Below are 19,800 nucleotides of genomic sequence, written 5' to 3'. Positions count from 1 at the left end.
GTTAAAGAATATTCTGTGATATATATGTATACACCGATGAGCCAAAACATTATGACCACCTACGTAATATGATGTTGGTCCTCCAAGTGCAGCCAAAACAGCTCGTACCTGGCGAGGCATGGACATTACAAGATTTCTAAATGTGTCTTGTGGTATCTGGTACCAGCAGATCCTTTAACTTCTGTAAGGTCTGTCGTTGAGATGCCACAGATCGGAGTTCCAACACAAACCACAGCTGCTCGATGGGATTGATGTCTGGAGAATTTGGAGGCCAAGACAATACCTGGAAGTCTTCCTCGTGTTCTGCGAATCAATCTCGAACAATCCGGGCGGTGTAACTTGGCGCATTATCCTGCTGAAAGACAGCACCACCAGAGGGGAAGACCATTGCCATGAAAGGGTGTACCTGGTCAGCAATGATGTTTGGGTAGGTGATGGACGTCAGAGTGCTTGGCACATGGATGACTGAATCTAGTGTATCCCAGCAGAACACCACCCAAAGCATGACACCGCTGCCACCAGCTTGTTTTCATCCCACAGTACGTCCAGGCACTATCACTTACCCAGGTAAATGATGCGCATGTACCTGGCCGTCTACATGGTGCAACAGGAAACGTGATTCATTGGACTACACGACCTTCTTCCAATCACTCAAAGTCCAGTTTCGATGCTCTTGTGCCCATTGTAGGCACTGTCGCCGGTGGACGTTGGTTAGCATGGGAACTTGGAGGCCAGCGGCTATGCAGCCCCATTTTCAGCAGGGTTCGATGTACTGTGTGTTGTGACACTTTACTCCCGTCACCAGCATTCCAATTACAGGTGAGTTGTGCCACATTCGCCTTCTTTTGCCACATACCATCCGGGAGAGCCTTCGCTCACCTCGAGCATCGATGAGTCATGGTCGTCCAACACCTCGCTGGCGGTTCGTGGGTTTCCCTTCCTCTGACCACTTTCGGTAGGTACTAACCACGGCTGACTGTGAGCACCCCGCCGGTTGTGGGATGCACACGGTCTGGCCATTACGATTTTTCCTTTGTCAAACTCGCTTAAGTCCGCTACCTTTCCCATTTTTAACATTAGCATTAGTAGAGGCATATGATGCAAGAAAGCAAGCTTATGCAGCATCGGCCAAAAAAAAAAACCCACTTCCACTTCACCCCTCCATTCGTTTGAAATACCTGTCCAGCTGAGCCTTAAATTTATTTAGGCTATTAACTTCCACGACAAGGGATGGAAGTCTGTTCCACCAACCAATTACCTGCTGGCTAAAGACAAATTTCCACATGTCTATCCTACATCTGTCTTTCTTCAGTTTGAATTTATGCCCTCTCAGGTGATTATTCTGAGCAAGAGGAAGAATCCAATCAGCATTGAGCATGTTCAAACCATTCAAGGCTTTATACACTTCTATCAGATCACCTCGCTGGTGCCTAGTCTCCAGACACTAATTTGCAAAACTTAAGCCTTTCTTCGTAAGAGTACCCCTTTATTCCATTCACTAATCTTGTTGCGCTTCTCTGTACTCGTTCCAGCAGCTGTACATCCTTCTTGAAATGAGGCCTCCAGACTTGTATACAGTACTCTAGGTGTGGCCTGACCATTGCCTTATACAAAGGAATAATCGCCTCCTTATTCCTGTATATCATTGACAAGACACCATGAGCTACTCTTGTAGCCCGTCTGCACTGCTCAGAGAACTTCATATCTGCCTGCACAATTAGCCCCAGGTCCTTTTCATTCTCTACCACTGTCAGTGTAGTACCACAGAGTTGATACGTTGCTCTGGGGTTGCTGTTTCCCATATGTAGTATTTTACATTTTTTAGTGTTAAACTTCATTTGCCACCTCTCAGCCCATCTGCTCAACCTTTTCAGATCCTGTTGCAGCAGCAGCATAGTGTCAGTAGTGTCCTTAACAACCCTGCCAACCTTTGTATTGTCTGCAAACTTGGACATTAAGCTTGATATACCATCATCAATATCATTTATAAATACAGAAAACAAATAATGGACCCAACACTGAACCCTGAGGGACTCCACTAATAACATTAGTCCACGATGAGCAGTGCCCATTGATTACCACTCTCTGTCTTCTCCCCCTCAACCACCCCTTCATCCATAGCAGCAATTTGCCTCCAATGCCACACTGCTCCAATTTGTGCAGCAGTCTTCCTTGTGCAACAGTATCAAAAGCCTTTCTAAGATCCAAATAGATAATATCAAAGTTATTCCCTGCATCCAGTTCTTTTGTGACTGCATCATAGTATCCAATCAGATTGGTCAGGCAAGACATCCCCTTAACAAAACCATGCTGTGTTCGAGCTATACTGAAGTCTTGTCTAGATGATCCTGCAGTGCTTCTTTAACCATTGCCTCCATTAATTTTCCTGGATCAGAAGTTAAACTCACAGGTCTATAATTACTTGTGTCAGCCTTTGATCCTCCTTTGTGAATTGGGGTCACATTTGCACATCTCCATTCTGTGGGTACCCCCCTGAGTCCAAGGAAGCTCTCATAATTATGGCTAAGGGTTTGCTTACTTCCTTTGCTGCCTCCTTTAATATAACTGGATAGATCCCATCCACCCCAGGTGCCTTTCTTGTGTTTATCTTCAACAATTTCTCCTCCACTTTAATCTCAGTTATTACAAGATTCTCTAGCTTACTGCCAGAGTTGAATACACCTCTGGCAGTCCCCTCGCTGAATAACTCCTCATGTGTGAATGTCGATGCAAAATATTCATTCAGTTTGTTAGCTACCTGAGCAGGATCATCAACAGTTGACCCATCGATATCAAGTGGACCAATCTGATTCATCTCCTTCCTTCTAGAGTTTACATAAGTAAAGAACTCTTTGCTGTTTTTCTTTGCATCCCTTGCCAAAAATTTCTCGTAATCTGCCTTTGCCTGCCTAACCTCCTTTGTAACTTGGTTACAGATCAACTTGTATCTATCATAGGCTTCTGTGTCACGTGTTAATTTATATGTATCCCATGCATTTTTCTTCTCTGTCATTTGTCTCATTAATTCATCTGACATCCATTTTGGCCTAAACCTTGAACAATATTTCTCAGTTGGTATGTAAAGCCTAGTAGCTTCCAAGATAAGTTCTTTGAATGCTTCCCATTTTGAATTTGCTGTTGGTAACATCTTCAGTTGGTCCCACTGTATAGAATTTAAATACTGTCTCAGTCCATCGTAGTCGCTTTTACGCAAGCTATAACCCTTCCCTTTACCCCTGATGGTAGTTACCTCTTTGAGTAAGTCCCACTTCAGCACACTATGATCACTGCCACCTAGTGGTTCCTTTATCTGCAGATTCTTAATGCATGAAGAATCACTACTGATAATCAAATCAAGAGTATTACTCCCTCTAGTTGCCTCTCGAACATGCTGATGTAGAAAACAATCATCCAATAAATCCATAAAAGCTTGCTAGTGTGTGAGTGACCAACCCACAAATTCCAGTCAATATCTGGGAAATTAAAATCCCCCATCATAAGACTCTCTAATGTACTGGCCCACTCTATTTCTCTGTACAGTTTCTTATTATACTCATCAGAGTCATTAGACCTATAGCACACTCCTACTCTCAATTTTGATCTCCCAATGCTTATGTCACAACAAACTGACTCAGCACTGCACTGTCCAGCGATGTCGACTGGCTTCACTTCCTTGGATTTTATGTTTCTTAACTAATAGCCTAACCCCTCCTCTCCTCCTATCCTGTCTGTACTTTCTGTAGACGTTGTACTCCCCAAATTGCAGTTCTGCATTCCTTATATCTGTGTGACACCACGTCTCTGATATCCCAACAATATCCGCCTTTGATGCTTTTAACAATACCTCAAATTCATCAAATTTATTTACCAAACTCCTAGCATTGGTATACACGCAAGTATACATGCACCTGTTTCTATTCTTAGCTACTCTAACACAACCCATGTGTTTACTTGTACCGCAATGACTCCCAGCAGTCTCTGAAATATCCTGCATCTTGTTTTTCAGGCTTCTGCTCATTCCAATAGAATCAGTGCAAGAATCACTTTCTCCTCTGCCTGTGGCTACTTTTAATCTATTAGTCTTTGTATCCCCCCCCAAGCTAGCAGTTTTGCAACCCACCTAACACTGCCTTGATAGCATCAGCAAATATTCTTGCACCCTTTCTGTTTAAGTGTAACCCATCCCTGTCGAAGCAGTCTCTCCTGTTAACAAGTACAGTCCAGGCTGAAAAAAATTCTACCCCTTGAGCCTTGCACAATCTTTCCAGGGCCAAATTGATTGATAAGGCTCTCATCATATACTCCCTCCTATCGTGTCTGGGCAGAATTGCAGACACTTTCAAATTCAACCCTAATTCACGGCTTTTTTTCAACAGTGACCTGTACTTCTTAAGTAATCTAAAGAACAAGAGTAACAATGATTAACGGAGCTCAGTATCAGGTGTTTTTTGTACCATGTTCTGACCCACTCACGCACTGCAGTTCACCTGCACTTGCTTCGATTTGCATAACGACCTGCTGGTCATAATGTTTTGCCTCATCAGTGTATAATTTTAAGGGTGCCAGACAGGTACTATTACTTAATTTTACTAAAAAGTACTGATAATTACAGAAGGTATTTTCATAAAATGCATATGCACAGCAACTCAGATTTGACCGTATACTGTGAAAATTTTCCAGTGGATTGATGTTGTATTTCTGATCATTCATCACAAATATATCAATGTCATAATTAATTTTAATGAAATGTACTGATATATTTTTATTATTTTTATAAAGTACACTTGGTTCATTGTATAATTATCTGTTTACATCTTACTCCAAGTGCAGTATGTGTAAACTGTTACTTACTAGATGTAAAATTGTTTTGCTCTTCTTACAATTCTGTCAAGCTGTCTCTAGGCATTTTATCGCAGTTTCTCATCCTATTTTTTTCGATATTGTTCTTTACAGGTGAGAATTTGGTTGCAGTTTGACAACCAATCTGCTCACTGTTGAAGCGCTATTGTTAAATGTGTAGTAAGTTGTAAACTATTTTTACATTTCTCTATACAATGAAAACATAATAAATGAGATGCATATTTCATTTTTAAAAGCATGATCTAAGCAAAAAAAAAGGAGAGGTTTGAATATTTTTCAAACTTTTCAATGATTCCCAACATGCTTCATCCACTAGATGGACAGGTTGCATTTAAACATTGATTTAATTTTTGAAGAAACAAAACCAAAAAACTGATTGATTGCTTGTTAAATGCAAATTGTTTGATTGAATATTGTAACCTTTCAGATTTTAAAAGTCATTCCTGGAGTGGGGCGGGATACTCTTTTTTTTTTTTTTTTTTTTAAGCAGTTGCTGAGAGGAAACAACAACTTTACAACACATGGAAAGTAACTATTTTGTAAGGTTTGTTAAAAACAAGTGAATTATGTTTAAAAATTCTATTTGAATGAACAGGTGTGCACTAATCCTCACAAGACTGTAAAGGAGAATAAAATGTTTTTGTTTCTGATGACTTATATTAGTTGTACCTCATTGGATGTTTTTTCAAGATCTCTGTAGCTCTCTAATTTGAGCAAGCATGGTTTGAGAAACTACAAAATCTCTTTCTTTAAATTTCTGAAGGAATATTGTGTTAATCAATCAATTTCTTACAAATCCACCTGTGCAAAAATGTATTTATTTATATGTTGTGCTTATAATTCAACATATGCTTGTCAAGGCACAGCCAACAATTTTGTATGACTACAATCACATGAAGCTACCATGGTATGTGGCAGGTAGATAAGACTGCAAAGGAAATATCCATCACAGGCTTGTTAGCTGTTTAATTATCTAACGTGATTTTGTGAAAGTTGTGTTTTTAAGAAGCAAGTAAGCCTTGACTTCTAGTGCAAAATGCTGGAAGGAAAAATTTGTGCTACAGTTGCCCAATTTGAGAATTATTCTCTTAAACTTTTATGGCCTGAAGATTTGAATAATGAAAACATGGCAACAAAATCACTGGAAGTGTTTTTGAATCCAAACATGACCTTACATAATGTTTTTTTGTTGCATGCCCATGATTACATTGCAGAGCAATAGGATGTATGTCCTTGATGTGAATTATTTGATTTTTTCTTTTAAAATAGTTTTCATGAAGTTCCTTTTGGCCAAGAAACAATATAAAAACTTCTTATTTAATGTTGAGCTACCAGCCATACCAAAAGTTAGTGGAATAAGAGTGCAAAAAAGGAGACACAAAAGAGCTAACTCTGGAACACAGATTTTAAGAATGTCATCAAGATCTGGAAGTTTCTTGGCATCAAGACTAATAATAACTTCCTGTTGGGAAGTTATTATTAATTTGATTATTATAGTAGGAGTTGGAGATTTGCTAAAATCATTGATGCAAAGTTAAAATAAGATGCTATAAGTAATTTTGGATTTATTAATAAGTTGTTTACAATTGTTTCAAGCTTTAATGGGGGAAAAAAATTGAAGCTGGAGTCTTGGATGCAAGCCAGTTATGATATTGTTATATTCTTATCCTGAACCGCCATGGCATATTTTTGGAAAACTGTGATTTAGATAAAGTAAGGAGTTGGTGGAATGAAGAATAAAGGATTTTATCCCTACAATAATAATTTTGCTGACACAATCTAAACAAAAATTAGGATCAGATGATTTAAAACTATAGTGTAATTGAGAAAAAGAGGAACAGAAATTACAGATCATCCATTTCTCATTCTTGTAATTCTAAACAAAACAAGGCTGAGAACACTACAGAACAGGGATTCCACTGGAGAAGAGACTATAACCAAGTTGTGGTCTAAGGCACCTAGATGAAATCTAGGTGCCTTAGACCACAAACATTAAATGTGTACTTTAAAAAGGTTGTTGGTTGAGAAAAGATAAATGAATGTCAAGTGTTATTTGACATTCATTTATCTTGTTCATTTACCTAATAGAATAGGTATTCTATTAGGTAAATGAACAAGTTGTGTAAGATTATTAGTAATAGCAAAAGTCTCAGCATCTCTTATCAGCTGGAGTTTTGGACATTAAGATTGCCAAGAAAAACTACTTCACTATTAGAAAAGTTAAACTAGAGAAGGTCAAGTTTCGAAGAAAGTCAAAGAATTCTGAATTATTTACTGAGTTGGGAGTTTTTTTTTTTTTAGAGGCAACAAAAGAATTTGTCAGAATTGGGTAGTGAGATCTTGAGCCAAAAGTGATCAAAAAGAAGTGATTCCAGATTATTATTATTATTATTAGCCATATGGTGCAGGAAGCCTTGAGGCTTTTTCTGCACCAGCCAAAAAAAAAAATTTCAGAGTTACTCTGAGAGAGAGAGAGAGAGAGAGAGAGAGAGAGAGCGATAGAAAGGGAATCACCAAGAAAGAGAAGAATGATGATATCCGGCTCATGACCCTGGGATTAAGGAAGTCTCTGACATGGAATATCAGGGTGGACATATGCAGGTGCTGTCAGAGGTTTAACTAGGATTTTTGCTACATGTGGTGACATATCTGAAATGAACCCCTTGATTTTCATTAATTTTTACAAAACTATTATTAAATTAATTATTTATTAATTAACAATAACCATAATTAATTATCAATTATTTATAATGAAATAATTGTTTAATAAAAATTAATATTATAATATAATTATAATTTATTTTTGTTAAATAGTTATAATATTAATTATTATTCATGGTATTGATATTGGTCTGTGGTGTAAGAAAGACAGGCTTTTGCTGCATTAGCCAAAAAAAAATTGTTTTTTTTTGGCTAATGCAGCAATAATACAATTATCCCAGCTGGACTTTCAATTCCCCAAGCTGTACAGGTTATCCTCAACTTCCCATGGAACTAACTTATTCCTACTATTATTAAGTATTCCCTGGCTAAAGTAAAACTCATACAATTCTTTCTATACATCTTCTGTATGAGCTTAATTTTATACCTCCTGGTTCAAGCCTGCTGAATATCTGAAAATATTATCCTCACTCATTTTACTGCTCCTGCCAAGGACCTCATAAACTTTAGTTAGATTCCCTTTAAGGTATATGGTTACCAAGTTGTGTAGCCTTGATAATCAAAGCCAAAATCTCATCTAGTATGGGTGATATTTTGCCAATCTCTCTAGCCTTATTTGTTAATTATTATTTTTTTTTTCTACATGTGGCCTCCATTTTGGATGTAGTGTTCCAAGTGCAGTCTCACAATTGTCTTATATAGCAGAATTATAACCTCCCATTATAACCTCTCATTGCATCATTTGCCATTACTACTAATAATAATACTATTAATTATGTAGCTCTCTTAGAATTTGATACGTTTCTAGCATTCCCAAACCAAAAAATTCCTCATGTCTGAATAAACTACCTATTCAGTTTTTCAGCAACCTGAGCAGGATCAACAGTTAAACCATTCATAACTACAAGTCTAAAATGATTAATTTCCTTACCTCTAGTGCTTACATAAGTAAAGAAGCATTTCCTTCTGATCAGGTGCCTCCGTAGCCAGGTGGGAAGGAGCAGCAGTGCGTTGCACATGCTTCTTGATTAGACCGGGGTTCGAGCCCGTCACCACCAAATACGGAAGATGTGGAAAGGTCAGGGAATGACCACTGCATATCCCGGAGCAATATGGCCTTAGTTGTTAATGCTCCTAAAAACCAAACAACAAGCAAACATCCTTCTGATCTTTGTGCTCTTTGCCTGAGACTTCTTCTAATCTGCCTTAGTTTGCTTAACCTTCTTTTTGACTTTATTGCTGACTAGTTTACTGATAATTTATATGCATCCCATTTATTTTTCTTCTCTGCTATGATTCTCATCAGTTAATTTGTCATTCATTTGGGTCTAAGTTTTGAAGAGTATCTCTTAGTTGGTATAAAAATCCTAGTACTTTCTGTGATTGTGTCCCTGAATGCCCCTATTTAGAATTTACTGTTGTTATCTTCATTATTTGTTTCCCCTGCGTAGAATTTATAAACTATCTGAGATCATGGTAGTCAACTATACAAAAGCAATAGCTCCTTCTAATAGCTCCCTTCTATCCTGTCTGTCTTTTTCTGTATACAGTACTCCACATATTCAAATTCTGCATCCGTTGTATGTGAATGAAATCATGTTTCTGATGCCTCTACAATGTCTTCATTTAATGACTTAGCATTAGCATTAGTAGAGGCATTTGATGCAAGAAAGCAAGCTTATGCAGCATCAGCCAAAAAAAAAAAAAAAAAAAAAAAAAGTAACATAAATAAATAAAAAATAACCACTTCCACTTCACCCCTCTGTTCGTTCGAAATACCTGTCCAGCTGAGCCTTAAACTTATTTAGGCTATCAACTTCCACGACAAGGGATGGAAGTCTGTTCCACCTACCAACCACCCGCTGGCTAAAGGCAAATTTCCGCACATCTATCCTACATCTGTCTTTCCTCAATTTGAATTTATGCCCTCTCAGGTGATTATTCTGAGCAAGAGGAAGAATCTCATCAGCATTGAGCATGCTCAAACCATTCAAGGCTTTGTACACCTCTATCAGATCACCTCGCTGGTGCCTAGTTTCCAGACACTGTAATTCGCAAAACTTAAGCCTTTCTTCGTAAGAGCACCCCTTTGTCCCATTCACCAATCTTGTTGCCCTTCTCTGTACTCGTTCCAGCAGCTCTACATCCTTCTTTAAATGAGGCCTCCAGGCCTGTATACAGTACTCTAGGTGTGGCCTGACCATTGCCTTATAAAAGGGAATAATCACCTCCTTATCCCTGCTAGAAAAATTCCTATATATCATTGACAATACACCATGAGCTACTCTTGCAGCCCGTCTGCACTGCTCAGAGAACTTCATATCTGCCTGCACAACCACCCCCAGGTCCCTTTCATTCTCTACCACTGTCAGTGTAGTACCACAGAGTTCATACGTTGCTCTGGGGTTGCTGTTTCCCATATGTAGTACTTTACATTTATCAATGTTAAACTTCATTTGCCACCTCGAAGCCCATCTGCTCAACCTTTCCAAATCCTGTTGCAGCAGACTTGCCCAGTACTTCAGATTCATCAAATTTATTTACTATTCTCTTAGCATTACATGCAAGTAGACATACACCCATTTTTCCTTGTTTATAAAAAAAAAAAAATCTTGTTTGTACTCTGGCCTGACTACCAGGTCAGAGGAGTTTACAAGAAATCAATAATACAATTGCTAAGCATTCTTAGCAGTCATGAGCTTAAACCTCAGTCCACTCAAAGAATGTGTAGTCCTGCACTTTTGCTCCTGATTACTAAGCTACACCACTTAGTAACCTTAACAGCCCAGGCATGTCGTTGTTCCATGAGGACTCCCAGCTGGCCTTGTTATCTTCAAGACCTTGCTTCCTAGGCTACTGCATTTTCCAATTTGTAGAACCAATACAAGAATCAGTTACACCTTTACCTGCCCTGTTGTTAATGTATTAGTCTGTGTATCCTCCCCAAGATATCAATTTTGCAGTTAACCTAACACTGCGTTGATATCATAAACAAGCATTCTTGCCCTCCTGTTTAACTCGTTTGCTGCCTCGATGCATATATACATAAAATGGTGCTAGGAATGATATGCTGCAATGCATAACTGCATTCAAAAGCATCCAAGCAACATGCTGTAACACATACAAGTGGTAATTCTTAAGTGGTCAACCAACAAGTGCCATAAACGTGAAGGCACATGAAGTTAATAACTTCTCAAAATTGGCAGTAATACTTGCCATTTGTTTATAGACTTGGCACATAGTTTTATTTGTTTTTTGTTTGTGTTGATGTTAGTTTATGTATATGAATAAACTTTTTTATAAAATTTTAAGATTTGTTCTGATTTTAAGTTTTATTTTAAGTTTTATTCGTTACTAAAAGTGAACACTTTTAGTAACGAATAAAAAATTTTTAATTTTCAACCATTATGTACGAATTTTCGGATTGCTGGGAATGTCAAAATGTTGATTTTTTTTTTTAATATTCTAAAAATTGTGACACATTGAACAAGTTCTCTCACATTTCTCTCACATTCCCTGTAAAATCAGTCTCCATCTCCTGTTAACAAGTACAGACCCCGCTGAGAAAAATTGTACCCCATGAGCCTTGCACAGTCTCTCCAGGGCAGAATTAATTGACAAGTGCTCTCATCATGTATTCCCTCTTATCATGTCTGGGCAGAATTGCAGTCACTTTCAATCTCCTATCTTGTGACTTTTTATCAACATTGCACTGTACTCGTTAATTTAATCCTCAGATCTTCAAATACTGATAGCTGAGTCGCAAGATTTTACTATTTCCTCTGAGACCACGGATCTCTGCTGTGGAGGATGTTGCTTCATCTGATGATAGAGCATGAATTCAAGTTTGGGCATTGGGCAACTGCGTGATTGATGGGTTCCTCTCTTATCATCCTTCAAGGGCATCAAATCTGTTCTTTAAGCCATCCAGAACGTTGAATTTGCATGTAACCTCCTCATGCTCTTTGCAGCACATACAAAAACAAGAGTTATATTATTTCCTGCTAAAAATAGGTTGCAAAGAGGGAAAAAAATAATGCACAAAATATAATCTGGATTCACAGTAGAACTGCCCTCAGAATTCTCTCCTGAATCGAAGCATTCCTGCAAATTTGAGCTGAAAATTTAAGCAGCTCTGTCAGGAAAACACTTAAATGATTGTCTGCGGCTGCTTGCAGATTGATTACTCATATTCACTAGGGTCTGATGATGAGATGAGGTAACCAGCTCTGTAGAGGTGTGTTTAATTCATGAGGAGTAGAACACAGACATTTTCCCCATATGATGCCCACTAGCATTTTCCTCTGTGACTGTTAGCAGTTTTTATATGCTCATCAATCAAGATACTTTTGAAATGAATTCCAGGCTTACTGCAATTCAACTTTATAGGCCAAAACATTTTTTTTTTTTTTTTTTTTATGAAAACCCCAAACACGAAAGGTATCAAAACCTATAGTACTTAGTACCGTGCATGGGTTGAAGGAGAAGTATGGGGGGGGGGATGCCAGAAACTTTGCTCTAGAGACTAAACATGGGTTTCACCACTTCAAGCCTCCAATAAGCAAAGTGGTGGTATTTCACCGGTTGATGAAAGTCATCTACCACTTTTAAATTTTGCATGTTTTGTGATCAGATATTTCTTAAAATGAGAAGGGGGGGTGTCTCATGACTTTTGTCAGGACAATGTATATCTGTAACTTTATCTTTATTGGTTTCTCATACCATACACCAATGTGGATGGCTAAATAAAATGTTAAATATATTAAATATATCACTTGATTAAAGTTGTAATCACTTTTGATTTTTTCAGGAAAGTTATTTGTAGATATTTATATAGTTATATCATTATTGTCTTCTTTTTAGAGAATTCCAACAGATAAAGCCTATTTCATTGCTAAAGAACTTCTTATGACAGAAAGAACATATAAAAAAGATTTAGAACTTATAAATGTTGTAAGTAATTTTAATTTATATTAAAGGCATTTTTAACTTTAGACTGGGCTGTCCAGTTTTCAAAAGTCTAGTATGGGTTTTATTATAAAATTCGGGTAGGCAGGCTACCCTACTGTGATTGCATCTGGTATTCTAGTGCTAGCACAATGAATAAAAATAAGTGAAACATGGAATTTATGGTCTGAATAATATTGTGTGCAAATTTTCAAAGTTAGTAATGTTTCCAGAAGCACCAATTCATTACAGATTACCCTGCATATGCAACATTGCACTGTAATTAATAAGCATTTAATAGTAGAGGTTTTTGGTTATATTTCAATGCAAACATTGAAATAATTTTTAAAATTGAATGTTTTTATTAATTGTGTTTGAGAATGCTTTGGTCCTCCTTGTGGCCAAAACTTGGCTGTGAAAGCTTGGTTGGTTTAATTTTGATAGCAACTTTAGCATTAGCATTAGCATTAGTAGAGGCATATGATGCAAGAAAGCAAGCTTATTCAGCATCAGCCAAAAAAAAAACAAAAAAAAAACACACCACTCCCATTTCACCCCTCCGTTCGTTCGAAATACCTGTCCAGTTGAGCTTTAAATTTGTTTAGGCTATCAACTTCAACAACAAGTGATGGAAGTCGGTTCACCAACCAACCACCTGCTGGCCAAAGGCAAATTTCCGCACATCTATCCGACATCCGTCCTTCCTCAATTTGAATTTATGCCCTCTGAGGTGATTATTCTGAGCAAGATGAAGAATCCCATTGGCATTGAGCATGCTCATACCATTCAAAGCCTTATACACCTCTATCAGATCACCTCGCCGGTGCCTAGTCTCCAGACTCTGTAATTTGCAAAACTTAAGCCTTTCTTCGTAAGAGCAACCCTTTGTTCCATTCACTAATCTTGTTGCCCTTCTCTGTACCTGTTCCAGCAGCTCTACATCCTTCTTGAAATGAGGCCTCCAGACCTGTATACAGTACTCAAGATGTGGCCTAACCATTGCCTTATACAAGGGAATAATCACCTCCTTATCCCTGCTAGAAAAATTCCTGTATATCATTGACAAGACACCATGAGCTACTCTTGCAGCTCGTCTGCACTGCTCAGAGAACTTCATATCTGCCTGCACAATTACCCCCAGGTCCTTTTCATTCTCCACCACTGTCAGTGTAGTACCGCAGAGTTGATACGTTGCTCTGGGGTTACTGTTTCCCATATGTAGTACTTTACATTTGTCAATGTTAAACTTCATTTGCCACCTCTCAACCCATCTGTTCAACCTTTCCAGATCCTGTTGCAGCAGCATAGTGTCAGTAGTGTCCTTAACAATCCTGCCAACCTTTGTATCATCTGCAAACTTGGACATTAAACTTGATATCCCATCATCAATATCATTCATAAACACCGAAAACAACAACGGACCCAACACTGAACCCTGAGGAACTCCACTAATAACATTAGTCCACGTTGAGCAGTGTCCATTGATTACCACTCTCTGTCTTCTGCCACTCAACCATCCCCTTATCCATAGCAGCAATTTGCCTCCAATGCCACACTGCTCCAATTTGTGCAGCAGTCTTCCATGTACAACAGTATCAAAAGCCTTTCTAAGATCCAAATATATAATATCAAAGTTATTCCCTGCATCCAGTTCTTTTGTGACTACATCATAGTATCCAATCAAATTGGTCAGGCAAGACCTGCCCTTAACAAAACCATGCTGCGTCTGAGCTATAACTGAATTCTTGTCTAGATGATCCTGCAGTGCTTCTTTAACCAGTGCCTCCATTAATTTACCTGGAACAGAAGTTAAACTAACAGGTCTATAATTACTTGTGTCAGCCTTTTAAAAAGAACTTAAAACAATCACAGGTTGATTTAAGTTACTAATAACTTTTAAACAAATTTTGTCACCATTATGGCAGTTTTTTGAAAGTTATTGCTCTCTCATCAGACAACCAGTGGCCTTGATTAGTATTATTAGCCATATGGTGCAGTGAATCCCCAGGCTTATGTTGCATTAGCCAAAAAAGACAAAAAAAAAAAAAAAATTATCAGTGTTTTTTACTCCTTACATAGGTACTGATCCAACTGACTTCACAATTTTCCCCAGCCATTGGCCTCAACCACCCATGGAGACAGCTTATTCCAAGAAGTAGCAACTCATTAGCTAGTGAAAACTTCCTACATTCTAGTCTGTGGCTCCTCCTTTAATTTGAATTTATGGTCTTATGGATCTACCATCATTTACAACTGGCAAATTTTATTTTCATCTATTTTACTATCCCCTCTAACAGCTCTCTTTATAAAAGAATTCATTGAAATAAACGTAGAACATATTGAGCATCATAGCTGTCATTTTTATTATCTAGCAGCGCTATAAACCTCATTCAGATACCTCTCTAACCGATATATTTTAAGTATTTCCTTATATGGGCATAGGTTTGCCAGCTCACCAGTTGAATTATTTGTCTTTGAGCTATTTCAATTTTTTTTTTTTTTATAGAAGTGACATCAATACCTGGACAGTATTCTAAGTGCAATCTCAGTTATCTTTTGCAGTGGAATTATAAACTAAATGTGTTTAATAAATTTAGTTTATATAAATTAACAAATTAACTTCCTATAATTAGTTTATAATTAATAAATTAACTTCCCTATTCTACAGTTCAATAAATCACCAGTATGACACTAGACTCTCCTAGCCATGTGTCTACATCTTCCATGATAGTGTAGTGGTTTTCTTCTCAAGTCCTCTTCAGCTGAGGCTGATCTCAGCTGGAGGGAGTAGGGTTTCTCCCATGATTTATTTCAGGTTTTTCAGCCCATACAACATGCATATCAGCTCATGAATGCACACTTTGTACAGACATAACAGACAACAGCACAAACAATATGGTCTGAATCATTGATGCATCTAAAACTCTACATTAACACCTGTCTACACTGCATGGAGAACTTTGTCTGCCTGGATTATAATATCCAAATTTATCTCCTTTTGCACTGTTTTTTAATTTATTTCCTTTTAGTGTATAAATTATTTCGAGGTTATTATACTCCGTGCACAGTACCTTCATTTTTTATCATTTAAACAAAGCCACCACGTATCCAACCATTGTTGAAGCCTGTACATTTCATTCATATCAATTAAAGAGTGCAGCCTGGTGCTGGTAATTTACTATTATCTCCCACTCTTAATGTTATTTACAAATTTTAACAACACACCCTGTATGCCTTTGTCAGTGTCATTTAGCAAATTTAAGTGAGCATCCACATGGCATGTGTGAAAAACTTACATTAAACACATAAATTATCTGTATTACCTTAATATTCAGTCATATTTTCTTTATATAGCACAATAATAAAGATTACAATTATACTTCAGGGCACTCTAATGTGAGCTGATGTGTAGTCTCTAATAAGTTCAAGCCTTGACAGCCAGCTTTTTTTTAGCTACTAGAGGAACTAAAGTGTTTTCAAAAATGGAAACTGAATGTAGAGATGCATGTAGTTTTCAAATTATTCCAATACCTGAATTGAAATATAACCTCACAACCTTTATTGTTGAGCTACATTGGACAAACATGGTCCAGTATTAGGGGATGAAGGTACACATAAATTAAGGTATATCTTTAACTGGAAATTTTTCTGTCATACTCCACTTTGCTGCTCACTTAGATTTGATACAAGATTCACAGATGAGCACATATTTGTTAATCGAGATCATCCATTATCTGACGAGAGAGAAGTAGTCTTGAAAAACTTGTCATGATAATGTCTTAGTTTTTTTTTTTTTAAAGAAGTGATGGATTTGCCTTTTGATATGCCATTTGTTTAAAAGTATTAGCAGTGTCATAGATGGACCCATGATAAATTTTTGTATCCCTAATATAAATGTAAGTCCAAGTCTTCACAGCCAACTTTTGACCAGTTTCACTGGGGAAACAAAGCATCCTGAAACTAGAAATTGAGCGTACAAATAAAAAATGCATACATTTTCAAAGCATTTATTTTAAAATCTTTAAGCAACATTTCTGCTCTGATTATTTGTTATTATTATTATTAGTAGTAATATTGGCAAATGATGCAAGAAAGCAGTATACAGTATTGGCCCAAAAAAAAAAAAAAAAAAGACATACGCAACCAATTTAATTTTTCCTTAAACTTATTTAAACTGCTTACTTCCACAACACTAGATGATAGTTTGTTCCAAAAATCAGTCACAGTTTGTTCGAAAAATTTTCACAAATCTGTCCTGCAGCCATCCTTTTTCAATTTAAATTCGTGTCCCTTTGTGTGAGAGGTCTAGAATGAGTTTGAATCCACCATCATTAAGTTAACTCAATCCTTTTAAAAGCCTTCAACAATTTAGTCAGGTCTCCTTGCAAGTGCAAGTCGACCTGACTAAATTGTATCCCCTTTGTGCTCTTGATTAATTTATTTGCTCTTCCTTGCTGCACCCATTTCAAGATATCTGCATTTTTCTTTAAATGAGGCTTCCAGACCTATATGCAGTACTAAGATGTGGCCTAAATTGTCTTATACAATAGGATAATTACTTGCTTGTCCTTGCTGGCAAAGTTCCTCTAAATCATTGACAGAACCCATGAGTTGTTCTAGCAGCCTATCAACACTGCTCAGAAAACTTCATTCATGTTGGACTTTACAGTTATCCCTTGATTACTTTCATTCTCTACCACCTTGAATGTGGTACTACCTAATAGTTGATATGTTATTTTGGGATCACTGTTGCCTATATATATACATATATAACAATATCATATGCATAACCTTGCAATTACTAATATTAAACCTTAATTGCCAGTTCTCAGCCTATTTGCCTAATTTATCTAGATCTTGCTGCTGTAGTAATACCATCATTAACCACCGTGCCAACCTTTGTCATCTACAAACTTATATAATCAACTCAATTTATGTTCATATATATCGTTAATAAGTACTATAAACAGTAAGGGGGCCCCAGCACAGAAGCCTGAGGGATTCCATTAATAACATTAGTTCAAGAAGATCAGTGCCACCCTCTGTCTTCTCCCACTCTATTATTCTTTATCCATAGCAGTAACTTTCCCCTGATGTCTTTTCTTCCAGTTTTCTTCTCATCAGTTCATCTGACATCCATTCATGTCTAAACTTTTGAACAGTAAGTATCTCTCAGGTGGTATAAAAAGCCTAGTAACTTCTATGATTGCATTCCTGAATGCTTCCCATTTAGAATTTACTGTTGGCAGCTTCATAAATTAGTTCCACTGTGAAAGGAATTTAATAACTGTCTAAAACCATCTTTATGGCAGGTAAGTTAAATCCTGTCACCTTACTGTTGACGGTAGATACATCTTTAAGTAGTTGTATTTCCCACGTCAGTATATTATGATCACTGAAACCTAGTGCTTCCTTTATCTGTATATTAATGCATGATGAGTCACTTCTGATAATCAAATCAAGCATATTCCTTTCTCTTGTTACCTCTTTGACATGTTGCCATAGAAAACAGTCATCTAATAAATTAATAAAAATTCTGCTATTGTGTGAATGGAAAGCCCCAAGTTCCAGTCAATATTTGGAAAATTAAAGTCCACATTATAAGACATTCCTATCTACTGGCCAACTCTACCAACCTGTCTTAGCCAACTTCTTTTATATGAGAGAGAATTTTGCAAATGCTTTGGTTTCTGGTGCCCCTATAAAAAAAAATAAATAATAAATAATAATAGTACTAGCCATATGGTGTATGAAACCCTGAGTTTGCTGCACCAGCCAATAAAAATACAAAATAAATATGTAATAAAATAAAAGAAACCACCTATTTGACTTTCTCCTTATGTAGGTACCTATCCAATTGTACAGTTAGTCCTCGTATAACACATGTTTACACTGCACAAATTCGATCATACACGATTTATAAATAGGGGAACGATATCGTATATAACACGAACCGAATTCACTTATGCACGATTCGCCTTTGTGTTTACAAGAAATGGCAGTCAAACATGGAATCACCCCAGCTGAACGCAACACGATAGGGATGAAGAGAAGATTCTGAAAATGTATTTGTTTTTCATATCAGTGAAGGGGAAACACATTTCACCATAGGAACGTAAAAACCCACACAATTCCAGCTATTGTATTATCACAAATGCAATTAGATCGTGTTTACTACCAGATTATAACAGATTCCACTAGCAGAAACGCAACTAGAAATTGTTTTTATTATTTTATGGTACCCCAGAAATGTGCTTTAGTAAAATGTGAGCTATTGAGGTGTTAATAGTGTGTGTCTGTCTTTACAATGTTATTTATTCAGTTGCTACACTTGCGCAGCTTTGTTTATGTGTATCAAGCGTGCCTCCTCATTTTATAATCGAGCTTTATTCTCTAAAAATAAGTAAAATTCTTAAAAGGTGTGAAGAGGAAGCATCCTGGTGAAGGCACTACAGATTCAGAGAGAAAAAGAAAAGCAATATTGATAGACAGAGGCGGGCTGGATCAAAAATTCTTACCTGGGAAAATTTGTAGTGGCCTCATTTATGGCCAAAATCACACTGGCCTCACCGACCTGGCTAGCCGGGTGGGTAAAGTGCCTGCCTGGCAACCCAAAGGTCGCGGGTTTGAATCCCGCCTCAGGCTTGTATCAAAGTACTGCAAAAACCTTGGGAGGTGCATTATGGCCACAGAAGCCGATGCGCCAACAACTACAAAAAAAAAAAAAAAAAAAACACTAGCCTCCATAGTCTTCTGGTCTCCAGCCCACTGGGGTTTCTCCGGTAAGACTTATGGCCAGTCTGCCTCTGTCAATAGAGAAAAAAAGTATGAAATTGTGAAACACTGAGCAAAATGAACGAACATGTGAAATTGCATGTGCTACAGGCCTAAATGAGGCAACGGCGAGAAATAGAAATAATGCAGAGAAAATGAAAACAACTTTTATTGCAGAAACAACTCAAAGTGTGGTTTTTTTTTTTTTTTTGGCTGCTGTTATATAAGCTTCCTACCTTGCATCATGTGCTTTTGCTAATGCTAAAAATTCATTAGATCATGACACAAAGAATTGGAAGAGATGGAATGGCTGCCATCTGTTTGGATCGAAAATCAAACAAAGTACAAGTTTGCTTACGATAGAAGCAAAAGCATTAGCAATATTTTATTACATAATAGTCGTAATAAAATACTTATGTATTTTATAAAATACATAAAATACGTAATAAAATACTTATGTGTTTTATTACGAATATTTTTTTATTTTATTTTTTTTTATGAAAACCCCAAACACGAAAGGTATCAAAATCTATAGTACTTAGTACCATGCATGGGTTG

General features: G+C 37.1%; 1 protein-coding gene across 4 annotated transcripts in view; it reads left to right on the top strand.

The window, feature by feature from the left end:
- Positions 1 to 19,800, top strand: part of LOC150075997 (FERM, ARHGEF and pleckstrin domain-containing protein 2-like) — a 582,027-nt gene that overhangs the window by 350,990 nt on the left and 211,237 nt on the right. For all 4 annotated transcript variants that reach the window (XM_090387911.1, XM_090387910.1, XM_090387913.1 and 1 more), the window contains one exon: positions 12,385 to 12,474. In XM_090387911.1, coding sequence (XP_090244037.1) covers positions 12,385 to 12,474 — 90 coding nt within the window. The remainder of the gene's footprint in view (positions 1 to 12,384; positions 12,475 to 19,800) is intronic.

The sequence above is a fragment of the Mastigoproctus giganteus genome, chromosome 13 (assembly GCF_048544385.1).
Source record: "Mastigoproctus giganteus isolate SK-2022 chromosome 13, ASM4854438v1, whole genome shotgun sequence".
NCBI lineage: Eukaryota > Metazoa > Arthropoda > Arachnida > Uropygi > Thelyphonidae > Mastigoproctus > Mastigoproctus giganteus.
The sequence above is the reverse complement of the archived record's forward strand: the minus strand, read 5'-3'. Positions and strand labels throughout refer to the sequence as shown.